The 17,241-nt window shown below is 40.3% G+C and overlaps 1 protein-coding gene across 4 annotated transcripts in view; it reads right to left on the bottom strand.

Annotated features, from left to right (window-relative positions):
* Positions 1-1,048: 1,048 nt before the first annotated feature.
* The window catches only part of lgmn (legumain), a 34,522-nt gene continuing 18,329 nt past the window's right edge, over positions 1,049-17,241 (bottom strand). For all 4 annotated transcript variants that reach the window (XM_086002801.1, XM_086002802.1, XM_086002803.1 and 1 more), the window contains 7 exons: positions 14,796-14,862; positions 13,108-13,226; positions 11,322-11,411; positions 6,023-6,220; positions 3,340-3,510; positions 1,956-2,023; positions 1,049-1,501 (listed from right to left, as the gene is read on the bottom strand). In XM_086002801.1, coding sequence (XP_085858927.1) covers positions 1,459-1,501; positions 1,956-2,023; positions 3,340-3,510; positions 6,023-6,220; positions 11,322-11,411; positions 13,108-13,226; positions 14,796-14,862 — 756 coding nt within the window. In that variant the 3' untranslated portion in view covers positions 1,049-1,458. The remainder of the gene's footprint in view (positions 1,502-1,955; positions 2,024-3,339; positions 3,511-6,022; positions 6,221-11,321; positions 11,412-13,107; positions 13,227-14,795; positions 14,863-17,241) is intronic.

Below are 17,241 nucleotides of genomic sequence, written 5' to 3'. Positions count from 1 at the left end.
AGGACATCGGATTATCAATAAAAGCAAACAACCGTCAGAACCTGGTACAAGTCATTGGTCAGGCAACATTTAAAGTAATATGTATAGTTTTGGGCACCCAGATCTATGTATTGGGAGTAGATCAGAGAGGACTCGAGGATAGTTTCAGGGCTTCAAAGTCTTATCAAGGTAGACTCTAAAAGCTGAACTAGATTTTTATGTTCCAATTTTCATCTCTCTTGAAGCCCTCAACTTTTGCTGGAGTTCCACAGATGCCACCATGCCTCACCCAAGTGGCTCCTCTTCATGTACAAGTCTAGATACTAGGTGTGAAAATCAACTTTGGCAGGAGCACGAGACGAGCAGTAGTACATCGGCCACCTGTTATACGCCCTGCCAGATTTTCCTTTTGTTGAACCGATCCGCTACCGCCCATTTTGAGCTTCTGCCGAAGTTGAATTTCACCCTAAGTGTCGGCAGCCGATGGAAGGAATCAACAGTCCAGTATTCTCACCCGACATCCCCACACACATGAACTTTTCAGCACGGGGTGATGAGACAGCAAACAGTGGCTGACTCTTTTCAAAAATAAAAATGCTAAAAACACACAGATGCGAGTTATTTCCCTTCAAGGCAGCATTTGACGGAGAATGGGATCAAGGAGCCGTAGCAAAATGGAGATCAGGGGAAACGCTGAAGTCATATTAGTGTGCACAAAGATGGTTGTGGCTGTAGGAGGGCCAATTATCACAGCTCAGGGCTGCTGTGGGAGTTCAACAGGGCAGTGTCCTCAACCATCTTCAGCTGCTTCAACAATGACCTGCCCCGCTATCATATGGGTCAGGAGTGGCGTTCACTATTTGAAGATATTAGAAATGTACTTTCATCACATACACAGGATATATTAAACAGACTGAAACAGCACTACATTGAGGACATCTATGGGGAGATTTACTCAAACATATGATAGCACTACCAAAATTTGTAACCTTTCACCTAGAGTTACTACTGAAAGTTTTAGCAATTCACCTAGATTTATAGACGTTTTAAATAACTGTAGCAGGTAGAACACGATTTACAGATTCATTTATTTTTAAATTGAACATCTTTCGTAGTGGCAGCAGTACTGTGACAACTAATCAGTGCATTCCCTTCACCCCAAGTCCCTTTTAACTTGCACACCGACTGCATTCAAGGAAAATAAATCTCTTCAGTTACAAAGTGCATATTACAGAAAGGACAGCTCTGAGTCAGGTAAGGCAATGTGAGCACACTCTTCAAAATATCATACTGAAAAATCTAAATGTTTGAAGAGACAATCCATTAATATTAAAAAAAGTCAAAAAACACTCCAAGGGGGAAAAAAAGAGGATTTCTTTCCACAGCAAATTAAACAGAAATCAAAACATAATTTGTTCCGTTATTCTCAATCCCGAAGTCCAAAATGAGATGAGGGGGGAACTTTTCAAAACATCCTTTTTAACTCCTCGATAGGCACACTTCATCCATGGCTTCAAGTATACTGTAAAGAGAAATAAGATGGCCGGTTATTCAAATAGTTATATATATTTTGAAATATAAAGTATTGATGGTATCTTCTACTTTCTTGATCATCCAAGAGCTAGATCTACTTTCACTGAACTGGATTCAAAATTCTGCTGAGCATTACAGGGGGATTGGGGGAGGGGGGGGGAGAAAGAGGGGAGGAGTCTTTAAAAAAAAACTCAAAGGTACTGCAATTGCTCACATGCTGCCCTTCCTGTATGCAAAAAAGTTGGCACTGGGAGTCATAAAGGATTACAAATTTCTCTCTACCCCTCTCCATTTTATGCCAAGTCAATGCATTGAGAGAGAGAATATTTCCATTTCATTTATTGGTTACAAAAAGGTGTTTCCCAAACACTTGAAGCAGTTGCACAGTTCTGCCATTACTCAACTAATATATTCTGTTAAAATCAAAACAACACAAACATTACCTGCTTAATGAGAAACCTTCTTCACAAAGATTGACTAAAGCATAAAGTTGTCTCAGTGCATATTCGTACTAAAGAAAAAAAACAGCAATATTAATAATAGATATCAGCAGTTCAGATATAGATACCCATCTGTATTGGGAATTAAATTAGAACAAAGTTTCAGTGCAAAGAATTGCATTTCAATTTATGGATTTAATGCCTAATGTTAACACATGCTGATTATGAATGATTTACAAGTCCTCTCCCTGACATATGAACTTTTCACAACAAATATAGAAATCCATTATGATTTAGGTTCTTTGTTATAGTGTGCTCTTAACTACACTAGGCTTCAAAGTGATTAGGAAGTCATATAGTTCGTGCATATGGTTCTTCATGGAAAGAGATCAATAAGCAATGGGTGCTATACCAAAGATCAGTTTGTTAGGTTGCATATTACACAATTAAGATTTACATAATTTATTGATGTATTTTTCCCTGTTGGTCTGGATTGCAATGACTTGTTGGAATGCAATTCCACTGGTATCAGATGCCCTCTAGCACCTCAGCCGAAATGTCATCTTTTTGCTGGCAAATCATTCCAGCAAGTGTCAGTAGGTTATTCCACCCGGGGGGGGGGGGGGGGGGGCGGGGGGGAAAGTGGTGGTGAGGAGGACCACCACAACTGAACCCAATGTCATCTTAATCAAAACATTCACATACTGCATTTCCAGCAAGGATTATTATTCAATTAGCAGCAGTGAGCTGTGTGGAGTTGATTACTCTCAGGTAAGGTAGCAGTTGAGTTGCTACAATTTCCTGGTAGTGAACAACAGACATCTCGATTCTTCACCATCTGTACGCTAGGGAAGAAGATGGGAGTTGGGACAGAATATCCTGGCTACCCGCTTCCGATCTCGACCCTGAAAATCCTGCTGACGGCATGGATGGCAGACAGTGACAAGATTAGGCTCTGCTATGGTGGGCCCCGTGATCAAACAGCAAGCCAGCTTTCAGCACCCAGGCTCAGACATGGAAGAATTCCTTTTGGTTGAGGTACAGAGGGACACCACTAAAACTGCATAGCACTATGATGGAGATGGGAAACATAAATGAGAAATGTTTCTCCCAGTTTGTGTGCATTTGTTTAAGCTGCGCTACCTATCCTTCTGTAACAGCTAAAGACTGGTGTGATCTCTACTTTATAACAAATCAGTAACAAAGGTAATCTTCATTCTCTTTTGCTGCCATTCTGCAGAACATCAAGCAAAAATAAATTCTGGTGGTCATATTTTGTTGGCAACTCCAAACCTAGAACTGGTGCCCCAGTAAATCAATACACGATTTAAAAAAAAAGTGCTTGTTTGTTTGAAGTAATTTTTAAATGGATTAATTATACATTTACCAGTGGTGTGTGCCAGTTGAAGCAGCGAGTTTTGAAATGATAGTTTGCAGCTTGGTAGCAGACATGATCACGGATATGACTTCGGGAGTTTTTAATCCGCACTGCATGTTCCTCAGATCCTGTGACAATGGACACAATCTTCCCCATGGTCTCCTGAACTAGGTGTTTTTTCTACAAAGAACAGATACACTGGTCAAGAAGTATTTGGAAAGCAGTACTGCACAAAGAAACACCAAAATGTTTGATTAGATTCACTAAAGATGCATGGGAGTTTGCTTTAGCTTACTTTCCTGCCAGATAATGCTAGAGTGTCTACCAAGAGACATCATTAGAAATTCTACCTCAAAAAGCCATATGCTCGATCCACCGGCAAAATTCAGGAGTCGGTTCAGTAAGTTTTTTTTCTTTTCGTTGCTTTTTTTCCCCCACTAGTCAGGCTCTGCAAGGTCTAGCTAAAGCTGTTGCTTAGCTACAGAGACGCAAGCTACGGCCGACTGTTTAGAAGCTGTGCAACAGGGTTTGTTGCTAGATACGGAGCTCAAAAGCTTCCGTATGTTTTAACATTAGTGCTGGTTTGTCCGGCAGTTTTGATGGGACGGCAACAGCTCGGTCCCGTCGGTGCCGGATATCACAAAGTTTCCTGTAGTAAGCATGGGTATTACAATCATTATTTAAAAAATCAGGAAGGCACTTGTAATGTCACATTTTAGACAAGAGTTCTTGGTTAATACGGTTATAATTCAGGATTTCTCTCCAAATTTAACCCGTCCCACACCAACATGTTTGACTCTTAACTGCCCTCTGAGATGGCCTAGCAAGCCACTCAGTTGTATCAAACTACTAATAATAACAAAACCAGATGGACCATTCGGCTGCAACCTAGGCATTGAACCCCAACACGACAAAGGCATACCCGGCCCAGACGCCCTGTAAAGTTCCCCTCACTTAACATCTGGGGATTGATGCCAAATTTGGGAGAGCTGTCCCACAGACGAGTCAAACAATAGTCGGACAGTCATACGCACAGAATCATACTTATTAGTCAATGTCCCAAACTCCTCCAATCACCATCCCTGGGAGTCGTCAACATTGACTCCGCATTCTTCCTAGTAGTTTCACCCGTCAGATTTTGTAGGATTTCTTTTTATCTTAATCATCTATTTTGGAGCACACTTCATTAATCTACGTTTACTAGTCCTTAGTATGTACTTGCCTACGTGATTGCGTTGCACAATGCATAAACTGTTTCAAAACAAAAAGTCATCTGAAATCCACGAGATGCTTTTAAGTAGCTTCTGAACAGAGACTCCGAGGTGTGTTACATGGGAGATTAACCTCACCGAGTGCCCAGTTGTGGTCGAGACAGTGCGAAGCAGGCAACTCGGATTCATGGAGTTGTGAAGTTATGTTTCTCTTTACTTTGATGTTAAAACAAGCTAATTTGATGACTAAACAAATTCTTCTCAATGGTCAGGTAGATTTTTGTGTGTCTAATACTTTTGAGGGTTCATTTGCTTTTAACACCAGACAGCAACTAAACTTCAACTTGTCCAGTTCTCGTGTACCCATTAATGCTGTTAAATAATGTAGAACCAGGCTCCTTTTAGAATCTCTTGGCGGTTCAGTCACTAGAGACAATGAATTTGATCCATGTCCCCCAGTCTGCAGGCTCGCACACGTGAACATTCCAAGACAGATTGCCCAGTAAGTAACCAAGCAGGCTTTGGTCTAATCAGTTTCTAATGACAGCCAGTGCCACTAAAAAGCTGTCTGTCTCTCATTCAAGCTGGATATAATTGGATACAGATAGCTGAAGCCAATTTTCAATTCCCATTTATACTAAAGTCATAAAAGTATTAAAAAATTCCCACATCTTATATAGGATGAAAAACTTTGATTGTCAAAATACATTGTTGAGACTGATGTGAACTGGTCTCAGCAGAAAGTCTCAAAGTTGGGGGGGGGGGGGGGGTGGGAATGACTGAAAGATCTTCAATATTGGTTATTTCAGAACTATGCATCTTTAATGTAGGTTAACATTGTGAGCTTGTTAAATCTCCCTACACCTATAAACTTTGGACAATGTATTTTAAGATCCTCTAACAGAGTATCAAAGGGAATTTATTTAACAATACCATAAAAGGTAACAGACTACATCAGAAGTAAAAGGAGCTCCAAGTACCAAACAACTTCAGTTATTATACTGAAGCTCCACAAATATACTTCTTGGCACAAACTAATTTTGATTTTAGTACCTACATAATAAAATTAAATGCTATCCAGAGAGAGCAAACACCGATTACTGCAGGAGATTTATGGCCAGTTAACACAGCAGGACTTGACTGATCTCTTCCCACTCCAAAAAATAATACGTTCTGTAAACTGATCACACACGACCGTTCAAAGATCTGAGACCTAATGTCAGTAAATTCTATTATACATCAAGCAGCTTATTAATATAGGTTTACATTAATGCAATAATCCACAATCCTGCTATTTCAGTTTTTGCAGAGTCCATGGATAAAAGAAAGCTAATGGAATTATCACTAGAGAGTGCTGTGCAAACAAAATGAGATTAATTGATTGATCAGCCTCTCGAGCATTTCCCAGAAGCTTAATTTCAGAGAGCAAGAAAAAAGTAGAAGAGCTTCTAGTTGGATGAACTTGGGTGTGTTCAGCTCACCTCCAGTAGTGTGTTGATCTCCTTCAGGAGCTTCTGAGCCACCACAATGTCATTTGCGGCCATATACTTCCGTTTAAGAATGGCAAGAGGAACATCTGGACTTGGTACTGCATCCACAATATCTACTGGAGGCTGTAATGTGTCGGGGGAAGCCTTCTTAGAGCCCTGGAATGCATTCAGTTTCATGTGGGAAAGTGTCTGGGGAAGCGGAAAAACAAATATGAAAAAAATTCCTATATTTAATATTACCATTAATGAGCAATTTTCAACAGCTTTGCTCAGTGCTAACACTCTTGCCTCAGAGGCAGAAGGTTTGCGAATTCAGGCCCCATTCGAGAACTTGAGCACACAATCTAGGCTGATACACCAATGCAGTACTGAGTGCTGCACTGTTGGATGTTCTGTCTTCTGGATAAGATGTGGCTCTGCCTGCCACTAAAAAATTCTATGGCACTATTCAAAGGAAAGCAAGAGTATTCTCCCGGTGTCCTGTCCTGGTCACCTATTCCTCAGCCAACGCCAGTAGTCGTTATTTGTAGGACTTTGCAGTGTCCAAATAGTGGCCACATTTGCCTGCATAATAACACTTCAACAGTTACTTATTGTCTGCGAGAATGTGATAGATGCTATATAAATGCAAGTTCGTTCTTCTAAAAATTGCCATAACATTACAATTATGCTTTAAACTAAAAAAAAAAAGGGGGGGGGGGAAAGAGGGGTCAGGTGAGGGGAAATTAGAAATCTAAAGAGAAAAGTCAAGGCAATGGAGCAGTGTAGTGATTTGGGTAAAGATAAGCAGCGTGTGACAGGAAGGGACAGAGAGTTTAAAGGTAACCGTGCATCAGCGAATAAGATGAAAGCAGAGAATAATGGTGAAAGGTTAAAACTAAAGGCTCTTTACCGGAATGCACAAAGCATTCATAACAAGGTAGATGAATTAGTGGCACAAATAGTGATAAATGGGTATGATCGAATAGCCCATTACAGAGACATGATTGCAAGGTGACCAGGGTTGGGAACTAAATATTCCAGGGTACCTGACATATCAAAAAGGCAGGCAGGCAGGAACAGGAGCAGAGGGGGGGGGGGGGTGGTGGCGGGGTGGCCCTGAGAAGGATGACATAAGGACAGTAGTGAGAAAGGATCTTGGCTCAGAAGATAAGGAAGTAGAATCAGTATGGGTGGAGATAAGAAATAACACGGGGCAGAAAACAGGGAGCCTATAAACTACTCTCACCACTAACAGTAGCTATACCATTGGACAGAGTATTGATCCAAGAAATAATAGGAGCTTGTAGCAAAGGTAATACAATAACCGTGGGGGGACTTTAATCCACATATAGATTGAAAAATCAAATTGGCAAGGGTAGTCTGGAGGACGAGTTCATGGAATGTATTTGAGACAGTTTCCAAGAACAATACGTCATGAAACCAACCAAGGAACAGGCTATTTTAGATCTTGCTTTGTGTAATGAGACAGGGTTAATTGGTAATCTCATAGTAAAGGATCTAAGAGATTTAAGAGTGACCATAATATGATAGAATTTCATATAGACACTAATGTCTTAAACTAAAACAAATCCAATTACGTAGGTATGAGGGGCGAGTTGGCTAAGGTAGATTGGGAAATTAGATTAAAACATATGACAGTAGATAAGCAGAGGCAATCATTTAAAGAAATATTCCAAAGTTCTCAACGAATATACATTCCATTGAAAAATAAAAACTCCATGGGAAAAGTGATCCATCCATAGCTAACCAAAGAAGTTAAGGATAGTATTAGATTAAAAGAGGCTTATAATGTTGCAAAGAATAGTAGTAAGCCTGGGGATTGGGAGAGCTTTAGAAACCAGCAAAGGATGACCAAAAAATTGATAAAAAGGGAGAAAATAGAAAGAGTAAATTAGCAAGAAATATAAAAACAGACTAAGAGCTTCTATAAGTATGTAAAAAGGAAGAGAGTAGCAAAAGTAAGCATTGGTCCCTTAGAGGCTGAGACAGGAGAAATTATAATCGGGGAACAAGGAAATGGCAGAAACTTTAAACTAATATTTTGTATCTGTCTTCACAGTAGAAGACACAAAAAGTATGCCAAAAATAGTGGGGAACCCCAAGGGGATAATGAGAGTGAGGAACTTAAAGTAATTAATATCAGTAAAGAAAAAGTACTCGAGAAACTAATGGGACGAAAAGCCGACAAATCCCCTGGACCTGATGGCCTACATCCTAGGGTTCTAAAAGAAGTGGCTGCAGAGATATTGAACGCATTGGTTGGGATCTTCCAAAATTCCCTAGATTCAGAAACAGTCCTAGCGAATTGGAAGGTAGCAAATGTAACCCCGCTATTCAAGAAAGGAGCAAGAGAGAAAACAGGGAACTACAGGCCAGTTAGCCTGACATCAGTCGTCGGGAAAATGCTGAAATCCATTATTAAAGAAGTGATAACAGGGTACTTAGAAAATCATAATATGATTCAGCAGAGTCAACATGGTTTTATGAAAGGAAAATCGTGTTTGACAAATTAGAGTTTTTTGAGGATGTAACTAGCAAGGTAGATAAAGGGGAACCAGTGGATGTAGTATATTTGGATTTCCAAAAGGCATTAGATAAGGTGCCACATAAAAGGTTGTTAAGCAAGATAAGGGCACATGGGGTTGGGGGTAAGGTATTAGCATGGATGAAGGATTGGTTTGACTAGTGTGGTGCCCCAAGGATCAGTGCTTGGGCCTCAGCTATTTACAATATATATTAATGACTTGGATGAAGGGACTGAGTGCAATGTACCCAAGTTTGCTGACAACACAAAGCTAGGTGGGAAAGTAAGTTGCGAGGAGGACGCAAAGAGCCTGCAAAGGGATATAGACAGGTTAAGTGAGTGGGCAACAAGGTGGCAGAAATGTAGGGAAATGTGAGGTTATTCACTTTGGTAGGAAGAATAGAAAAACAGAGTATTTTTAAATGGTGAGAAACTTTTAAATGTTGGTGTTCAGAGAGATTTAGGTGTCCTAGTACAAGAAACAGAGTTAGCATGCAGGTACAGCAAGCAAATTAGGAAGGCAAATGGCATGTTTATTGCTAGAGGGTTGGAAGCTTTGCTACAATTGTACAGGGCTCTGCCAAGACCACACCTGGAGCACAGTTTTGGTCTCCTTATTTAAGGAAGCATATTCTTGCCTTAGAGGCAGTGCAACAAAGGTTCACTAGATTGATCCCTGGGATGAGAGGATTGTCCTATGAGGAGAGATTGAGTAGATTGTGCCTATACTCTCTGGAGTTTAAAAAAATGAGAGGTGATCTCATTGAAACAGAAGATTCTGAAGGAGACTGACAGGATATATGCTGAGAGATTGTCTCTCCTGGCTGGAGAGTCTAGAACTAGGGGATATAGTCTCAGGAGAAGGGGTCGGCCATTTAAGACTGAGATGAGGAGCAATTTCTTCACTCAGAGGGCTGTGAATCTTTGGAATTCTCTACCCAAAAGGGCTGTAGATGCTCAGTCGTTGAGTATATTGGCGGAGCAGGCTCGAGGGGCCGTATGATCTACTTCTAGTCCTAATTCTCATGTTATGTCAAAACCAACTATGAGAATTGTGGCATAACACTGGAAATCTAGATTATATTTTTTCCTCTGGTGATGATTACTTCATGAATTCTCCTCCCTGGTTTTGGATTAGAGTTGGGAAGGGATGCCACATGTACTGGCGCAGAGATCATTAGTGACAAGGCCATAAATGCAGAGTCTGAACTTGTGAAAAAAAATCACCTCCAAATCAATCACAGGGCTGGTTATTTTAAAAATAACTGTACTAATTATTATTTTAGAGCTTTACTTAAACACTCTTGATATAGGGGGATTTTCAAAAAGGCAGCCAAGTACCTTTAAAAAGGCAAAACACAAGACATCATTGTAGGGATATTTTGCTTTATTCATACCCAATTTAAAGCGGGCAAACAGAAATGCACTAAATGTCACAAGTTTGAAAATACTTAATATGTAACACTAATGTCATCTGCAACTGTCAAATTTCCATTTCACTTATGAACAAAACTATAATGAGTTACAGTCTCTGAAATAAAACATATAGATCCAATGGCAGGGCAGGGCTGGGCCTACCCTCTTTCTCTTCAGAAAGTTCTTCAGTGAATAGTGGCCCAGAATTTACGGTCGGGACGATGGCGAACTGGCAGCGTTCGCCGTCATTCCGCCTTTGGAACTGACTGCGGTCAGTCATTGACAGCTCCGAAACAGGCAGTGCTGTGCCCCCTCCAGAGAGCCGGCAATCTGTGTAATCAACCAAATCACTGAAAAGGACAAAAACATCAGCTCTTCTGCAGTAAGTATGCTGTTAAATTCCCCACTAAAGGTTAGACCCAAAGGGATTTGGTGTAACTGTGGTTTTGACAGTGTTATTACTGCTAAACAAATGTTAAGGGCCTGGAAAGCACATTTTAATTTTTTGCAGTATGAAATTTGTCCATTTTAATAAAAATTAAAATTAAGAAACTTTTTTTTTTTTTAAAAAACCAAATTTTTTTTTTAATGTTTGTCAATTTTTATTTCAGGGTTGCCTTTTCCCCGTGCGAGTGGCCCCAATCTTGCTTTTGCTCTCTAATTATTTTAAAAAAGTTAGCCTTGTTCGCCGTCTGTGGGAATTCTGCGTTTTGATTGGCTGCTTAGACAGCCCGTTGATGTCACAGCACTTCGCACAAAGGCTCCCTCGAATTGAAGGTCGGAAAACCAGACGTTCTTGGCATAGGGACCGTGAGATCTCACGAGATCCTTGTGTGAAGCATACTTCGGGGCCAGAAGCAAGCGCCTTCGCTTTGCTGCTGACTGCAAATTCCGGGCCTACATTTTTAGCCTCGGCAGAGAAAACAATCCCAGTGAACGCCAATCTTCAAGTTAAAAACTTTTTTTTTTTTTTTTATTCCTTTCCCAATCTGAATTGGAAATTCTACATTTGCAGTGAAGGACTGGAAAGAAAGTAATGAAATATCTTTTAAAAAGCAATGAATATGCACACATGGAAGCAAATGGACTGATGGGACTCAAGTGTCACAGAATGTTGATTTTAACTGTGTAGTAGGGAGGCACTGATGATAACCCACAGTTGCTCACAGAAAGTATGAAACCAATATTAAAAAGGGGGGGGGGGGGGGGGTGGCGGGAGAGAAAGATTTCTTTCACACAGCCCCGAACAGCTAGCTCAAAAAGCAACATGATCATCTGCCCCAGCCTCCTCTTCCCAAAGTTATTGAACAATGCCACCATGGTCAACTATAAAAGTCAAATCCTTACCAGATTTCCATACTCTTGCACGTGGCTCGTGTTGGTCCTTCTCTTTACAATTCTGAATTGCTGATGTAGAGATTCTTTTTTCAGGTCCTCCTGAAAAAAAAAAACCCAAGAGGAATGCAAATGGAGCTCTTCAGTGCCACACCACTATTTCCACGTATTAATACCAGTCAGCAGATCGGACTTCAAAATATACCTAGGGCTGTGGCACAGAACTCTGGCATCTTGCATAAAATCCAGCAAATTTCAAAACTTACAGCATAAAAATACCTCAGGTTATACATGAAACTGCACAATCATTAATGCTTTAACAATTGTACATTAGGCTGCATTTATAACCGTTTGAGTCAAGGCAATAACTGAAATATTTTCTTTCCAGAGTGTTATTTAGCATTCCTACAACTGAAAGAAAGAAAATGCATTCCTTCACAAACAAGTCTCCCCATATTCCAATTATAATGGAACCTCCCATTATCCACTAGAATGTTCTCAGGATAAAGCCTTGCACGAGACATTGCCTCACTGTGCAGCTTCTTGTGTCTACATTTCCTTGGTGAATATACTACTAAATAGGTTCGCTTTTATTTGCATTGGGACCATACAAGCAAGATCAAAATTTGGAGACTCTTGATTATCTGGAAATGTTCATTGGCCACCAGGTTAGTCCCATCCAGTATAGCAGAAAACCAAGTAATTGCAATTTATGCAGCTATCTTGCCAATGAGATTTGGGCAGGGGTATGTATATTTTCACCAATTCTATTTCAGGGTATCTACTTTGCGAGGAGATAGAGCTTTGAACATTAAAGAGATATATCACAGAATCATATAAATTTATGGCAAAGAAGGAAGCCATTCGACCCATAGTATCTGTGCTGGCCAAAAGAGCTATCCAGCCTAATCCCACTTTCCAGCTCTTGGGTCGTAGCCTTGCCGGTTACAGCACTTCAAGTGCTTTTTATAGGTGATGAGCGTTTCTGCCTTTGCCACCCCTTCAGGCAGTGAGTTCCAGACCCCTACACCTCCCTCAGTGAAAAAAGTTCTCCTCAACTCCCCTCTAATCCTTCTACCAATTACTTTAAATCTATGTCCCATGGTTATTGGCCTCTCTGTTAAGGGAAATAGGTTCTTCCTATCCACCACACCCCTCATAATTTTATACACCTCAATCAAGTCTCCCCTCAGCCTCTTCTGTTCCAAAGAAAACAACCCCAGCCTATCCAATCTTTCCTCATAGCTAAAACTCTGCAGTCTTGGCTACATCCTTGTAAATCTCCTCTGTACCCTCTCTAGTGCAATCATATCTTTCCTGTAATGTGGTGGCCAGAACTGCACGCAGTACTCTAGCTGTCGCCTAACTAGTGTTTTATACTGTTCAAGCATAACTTCCTTACTCTTGTATTCTATGCCTCGGCTAATAAAGGGAAGTATCCCGTATGCCTTCTTAACCACCTTATCCATTTGCCCTGCTACCTTCAGGGATCTGCGGACATGCACTCCAAGGTCCCTCTGTTCCTCTACACTTCTCAATATCCTACCATTTATTTGTATATTCCCTTGCCTCGTTAGCCCTCTCCAAATGCATTACCTCACACTTCTCCAGATTGAATTCTATTTAGCCACTTCTCTGCCCACCTGACCAGTCCATTGATATCTTCCTGCAGTCCACAGCTATCTTCCTCACTATCAACCACACGGACAATTTTTGTACATCTTTAAACATTGAGAGAGAATTAATTATACTGCAGCCTGAACACTTAGCATTGTTATTTTGATGTATTCCTACTTACCTGGTCAGAGTCTTCCATCCACACAACACTGTACACATCACCCAAATAGGTCTGTCTTGTATCATCATAGTAACAGGCATACGATGATTCCTCTTCATTGGCAGCGGTAGTGGAAAATACTGTAATCAGAGGGGTAGAGTTCAATGGACAAGGGAAAAGTGATCGAGGGAATGGTGGTTAAAGGCAAGATGTTCTCACTCACAAATCCTGATGGAAAATGTTAGAAAAGCTGTGTATTTCCCATTTCAATACCAAAACATCAAGTGTTTTCAAGTTGGCATTGTACTACTCAAAAACAGTTAAGTTATTGCTAAAATTTATTGAAAGTTACACTTCACTTGAAAGAACAGCAGTAACAATAACTTACATTTATACAATATCTTTAATTTAGAAAACACTCCAGGCACTTCTCAGAGGAGAAATGGGCACCAACCATCAGTTAGGACTCCAAGAGATGGGTTGCGAGAAGGAAAGGCAGGGGGAGAGGTAGAAAGAGAGCGCGGTTTGGGGACAGTGTTCCAGAGAGTGGAGTCGAGTTAGATGAAAGCTTTGTCACCAATAGTGGAGGGGTAAATTGTATCAAAGGCTAGTGTTAGCACACTGGCTGGGACACATGCCTGGAGGAGGTTGCGGAGGGCCTTGATCATGTAGTAATTTGTAAAGAAGAATGAGGGTTTTGATACCTTGAAGGTCAGGGAGCCCGAAGGTAGAAAAGGGCAGAAAGCAGGTGGTTGAGTTTTGGACAAATCGCAGTTTGTAAGGAGTGCAGCTTGGAAGGCTGCCAAGAGGAGCCATGGAAAAGTCAAGCTTAAAAAGGTAATGAAAGCATAGATAAGGAGAAACACAGAATGGGCAGAGTTAGGGAAATTGTTGAGACAGAAGCAAGTGATCTGGATAGAATGTGGGATGAACAAGATGCGGTAGTGGTGGCCGGCAGTGACCCGCATTCTTTGAATGTAGGGATGGGTGGAGCACTCCTGGGAGTATATAGCAAGAAACACTTCTATATTTGTACCATCTTTTGTACTAAACTTAGCTACTTTACTCTCGTGAGACCGAGATCTTAACTACCTCAGCAGCGAGAGTCAGAGATAAAGACAGACTCTGGCTCATTTTTGGGGAAGCAAACGAACACAGGATAGTCAACAGGTAATACACTTACACAGCAGCTCCTAATTGCCAATATCATTAGGAGACATATTCAGTCAGGGAATGACATCTGGTGTATGCAAAGAGGGCCATTAGTTAAATACAATTTTAGACTAAGATGCATTTAGTAATTACACTTTGTATAAACAGACTATGCATTGCATTATAATTTATTGTGAAACGCATAGTAAAAACTAAAGTGTAATTTCAATTAAGACTCATGCACCAAAATTTACAATATGTTTGAAATAACAATCATATTAGCTTGATGTAGAGGGCTGTTTAAACACAAGCTCTGCGTGATGCTGCATTTTTCCAACATTAATATGATCAGCTTTAGAAAGCCTGTAAAAGAAATTAGAAGGCCAAAATATGAACAGCTAATGCTCACACTTATAGAACATTTGAAAGCTTTTGTTTTTGTTTAAAAAAGAAAAGCCAAATCATACCAAATTTAAAAAGGTCTTTTTGGCATTCTGATATTTGAGTTTTCTAGCTCCCACTGAAGATAAATCTTTAAACTGCTTTATTTTCCATACCATTAATATCCTTTGGCAGGTCCATCATCATTGATCCAGACTCACAAGCTTCAATGTAAAACACCATCTGTAGAAGCAGTGTAATGGGTCAGCATATCTGAGCCACATGACTTGAACTCATTACTGCACCCTTAAATGTTGCTCTGGGATATAGAAAGGCACCAAAACCTCTGTCCACGAGTGAATTAGGAAGCAACACAAAATGAAGGTTTATGTTGCAATTGTGGAATATAAACAAAACCATAGAACAACCCTCGACACCACTCCCAATTTCACATCAATCACAGGGGCACCTGTCAACCCATTTATAGAAAGATCAACTCCCAAAAATATGCTGCACACTGCCACATCAAAACATATTGATCCAGATTATATTTTTTGCAAGACATATTAAAGCAAACTGATTTTCTGAGTAAAGTGGGCAACAGGATGGTGTAATTAAAATTCACCCCAACACTTAGTAAACGGGATTAGACAGAACATAGATTGCTAGCAACAGAGTTGAGAGAATGAAAACTATTATTTAGTAGCACACTACACTTTTGGAAACTGGTTAAAATGTTACTATAACAGGTAAACAATTTTATACAACTATTAAGATCTTCATGTTTCAATGTAGTCTGTTTTCACGCTAAGCAAAGAACAACCTAGATGCTTCAAAACCTAGTGCTTAAATTTGCTCAGTACTAATTACTTTGATGCTACTTTGCCTTTGGTTAGATCAGCACATCTAAAGAAGAAACAGAGATAAAAAGTTGGCGTACAAGAAATAACATTTATGCCGCTAGCTTGTACCTGCAGGAAACTCAGATGCTGCTTTCTAAATACCGCAAATCAAGTTTTAAATTAAAATGTGCTCATCTGCTTACAGCTGCTAGCACACATTTATGCTTTACACTTGCCTCAGCAAAATAGCAACTAATCTCACCCATCATTTTAATTAATGTTCAGTTCTTCTTTAGGCATAAAGAGCTTGCACGGAAGGAGATGCAGTGCAGCAGAGTGAACAAAGTCATTTGACAAAAAGCCACTTTGAGATGCTTAGTATCCCAAACTGGGAGCTTATTTGATTCCATCGTTTGACAGATCCAGCATGCTATCATTTCCTCTGCAGAAGTGCATCCATGCAAAAAACAGAGTTGTTCACTAGAAAGCAGGGAGCCATCCTGTAGGTCAACCAATCTGTTCGTGCACAGCTGCCTGTCTGTCTGCAGTAAGCAGTATACATCCTTCCTGAAGTTCAAAGACAAATTCTTCATATACAACAAGACATCTATTTTTGTCTCCCAAGAGAAATAATACTGAAGGTAACCAAGGAAACACCACTGCTGGCCAACAGTCATGCCATCAAGTTCTCCTGCTATTACTGCAACATTACTGGAGCAATTTTAAAATTCTCAACCTAGTTTTCAAATCCCTCCATGGCCTCACCCCTCCCCAACTCTAACCTCCGACAGTCCTACAATCCTCCGAGATTTCTGCGCTCCTCTAATTTTGGTCTCTTGCGCATCCCCAATTTTAATTGCTCCACTACTGGTGGCTGTGCCTTCAACTACTCAAGTCCTAAGCTCTGTAATTCTCTCGCTCAACCTCTCCCGCCTCCTATAAGACACTCCTCAAAACCTACCTCACCTGTCCTAATATCTCCTTGTGTGGCTCGGTGTCAAATTTTCTTTGAAAACGCTCGTGAAGCGCCTTGGGATGTTATACTAATTAAAAGGTGCTATATAAATGTTATAATTGTTGTTTACACACAATTCCAGTCTAGTACCTGTATCTCTTTAATCTGAAGATGGCTTCATATTAGATTAGAAAGAAAGTGAGGGGACTAAAATACAAAAGATCCAAAATCTTCCTATTTGTTAATTAAAGGTCATCACTGACACCTATCCTCTTCCTTTCCTCACCCCACTCCCCAAGATCCTTTCCCATTTGCAACGAAGTATCAATGATGCCAACATTCAACCTTAGGCTCAAATTTCTGGCTAAACACCGGCAGAATAACTTAGAAAAACCACACTGTTACAACAGAACCAACAGTGACTCTAAAGTGTTTCCCTACAGAGTTGTGTTCCTCAAGCTGTACTGGAGCTATACTTTTACCTTAATGTAATTGCACTGTGAAAAATCTCCCTCTCCCATTATTGGTTTCAGTTGTAGAGGAATGGAGAAGCATTGGCATATCAATTCACTGATTCTCAGTTTGGGTCCCAAGGTGGATGGAGAATGGAAATTGGAAGTCACATTTGGCTGCAGTTTGTCTTCAGTAGGTGAATATATGGGATACCCAGCCTCTGACAGCTCAAATTACGATTAAATTCAACAATGTACAAGCTACTGATTCACTGTTAGCAGACTAAGTACATGGTGTAACTTCAATAGGTGTCAGTCTCTCAAAGACAAATACCATACTTCAGAGCCCACAAGGTATAAACACTTACAATAA

This window comes from Somniosus microcephalus, chromosome 12 (genome assembly GCF_052327205.1).
Source record: "Somniosus microcephalus isolate GS21.2 chromosome 12, FLI_Smic_1.0, whole genome shotgun sequence".
NCBI lineage: Eukaryota > Metazoa > Chordata > Chondrichthyes > Squaliformes > Somniosidae > Somniosus > Somniosus microcephalus.
Note: the sequence above shows the minus strand (reverse complement) of the source record. Positions and strands in the feature narration are given on the sequence as shown.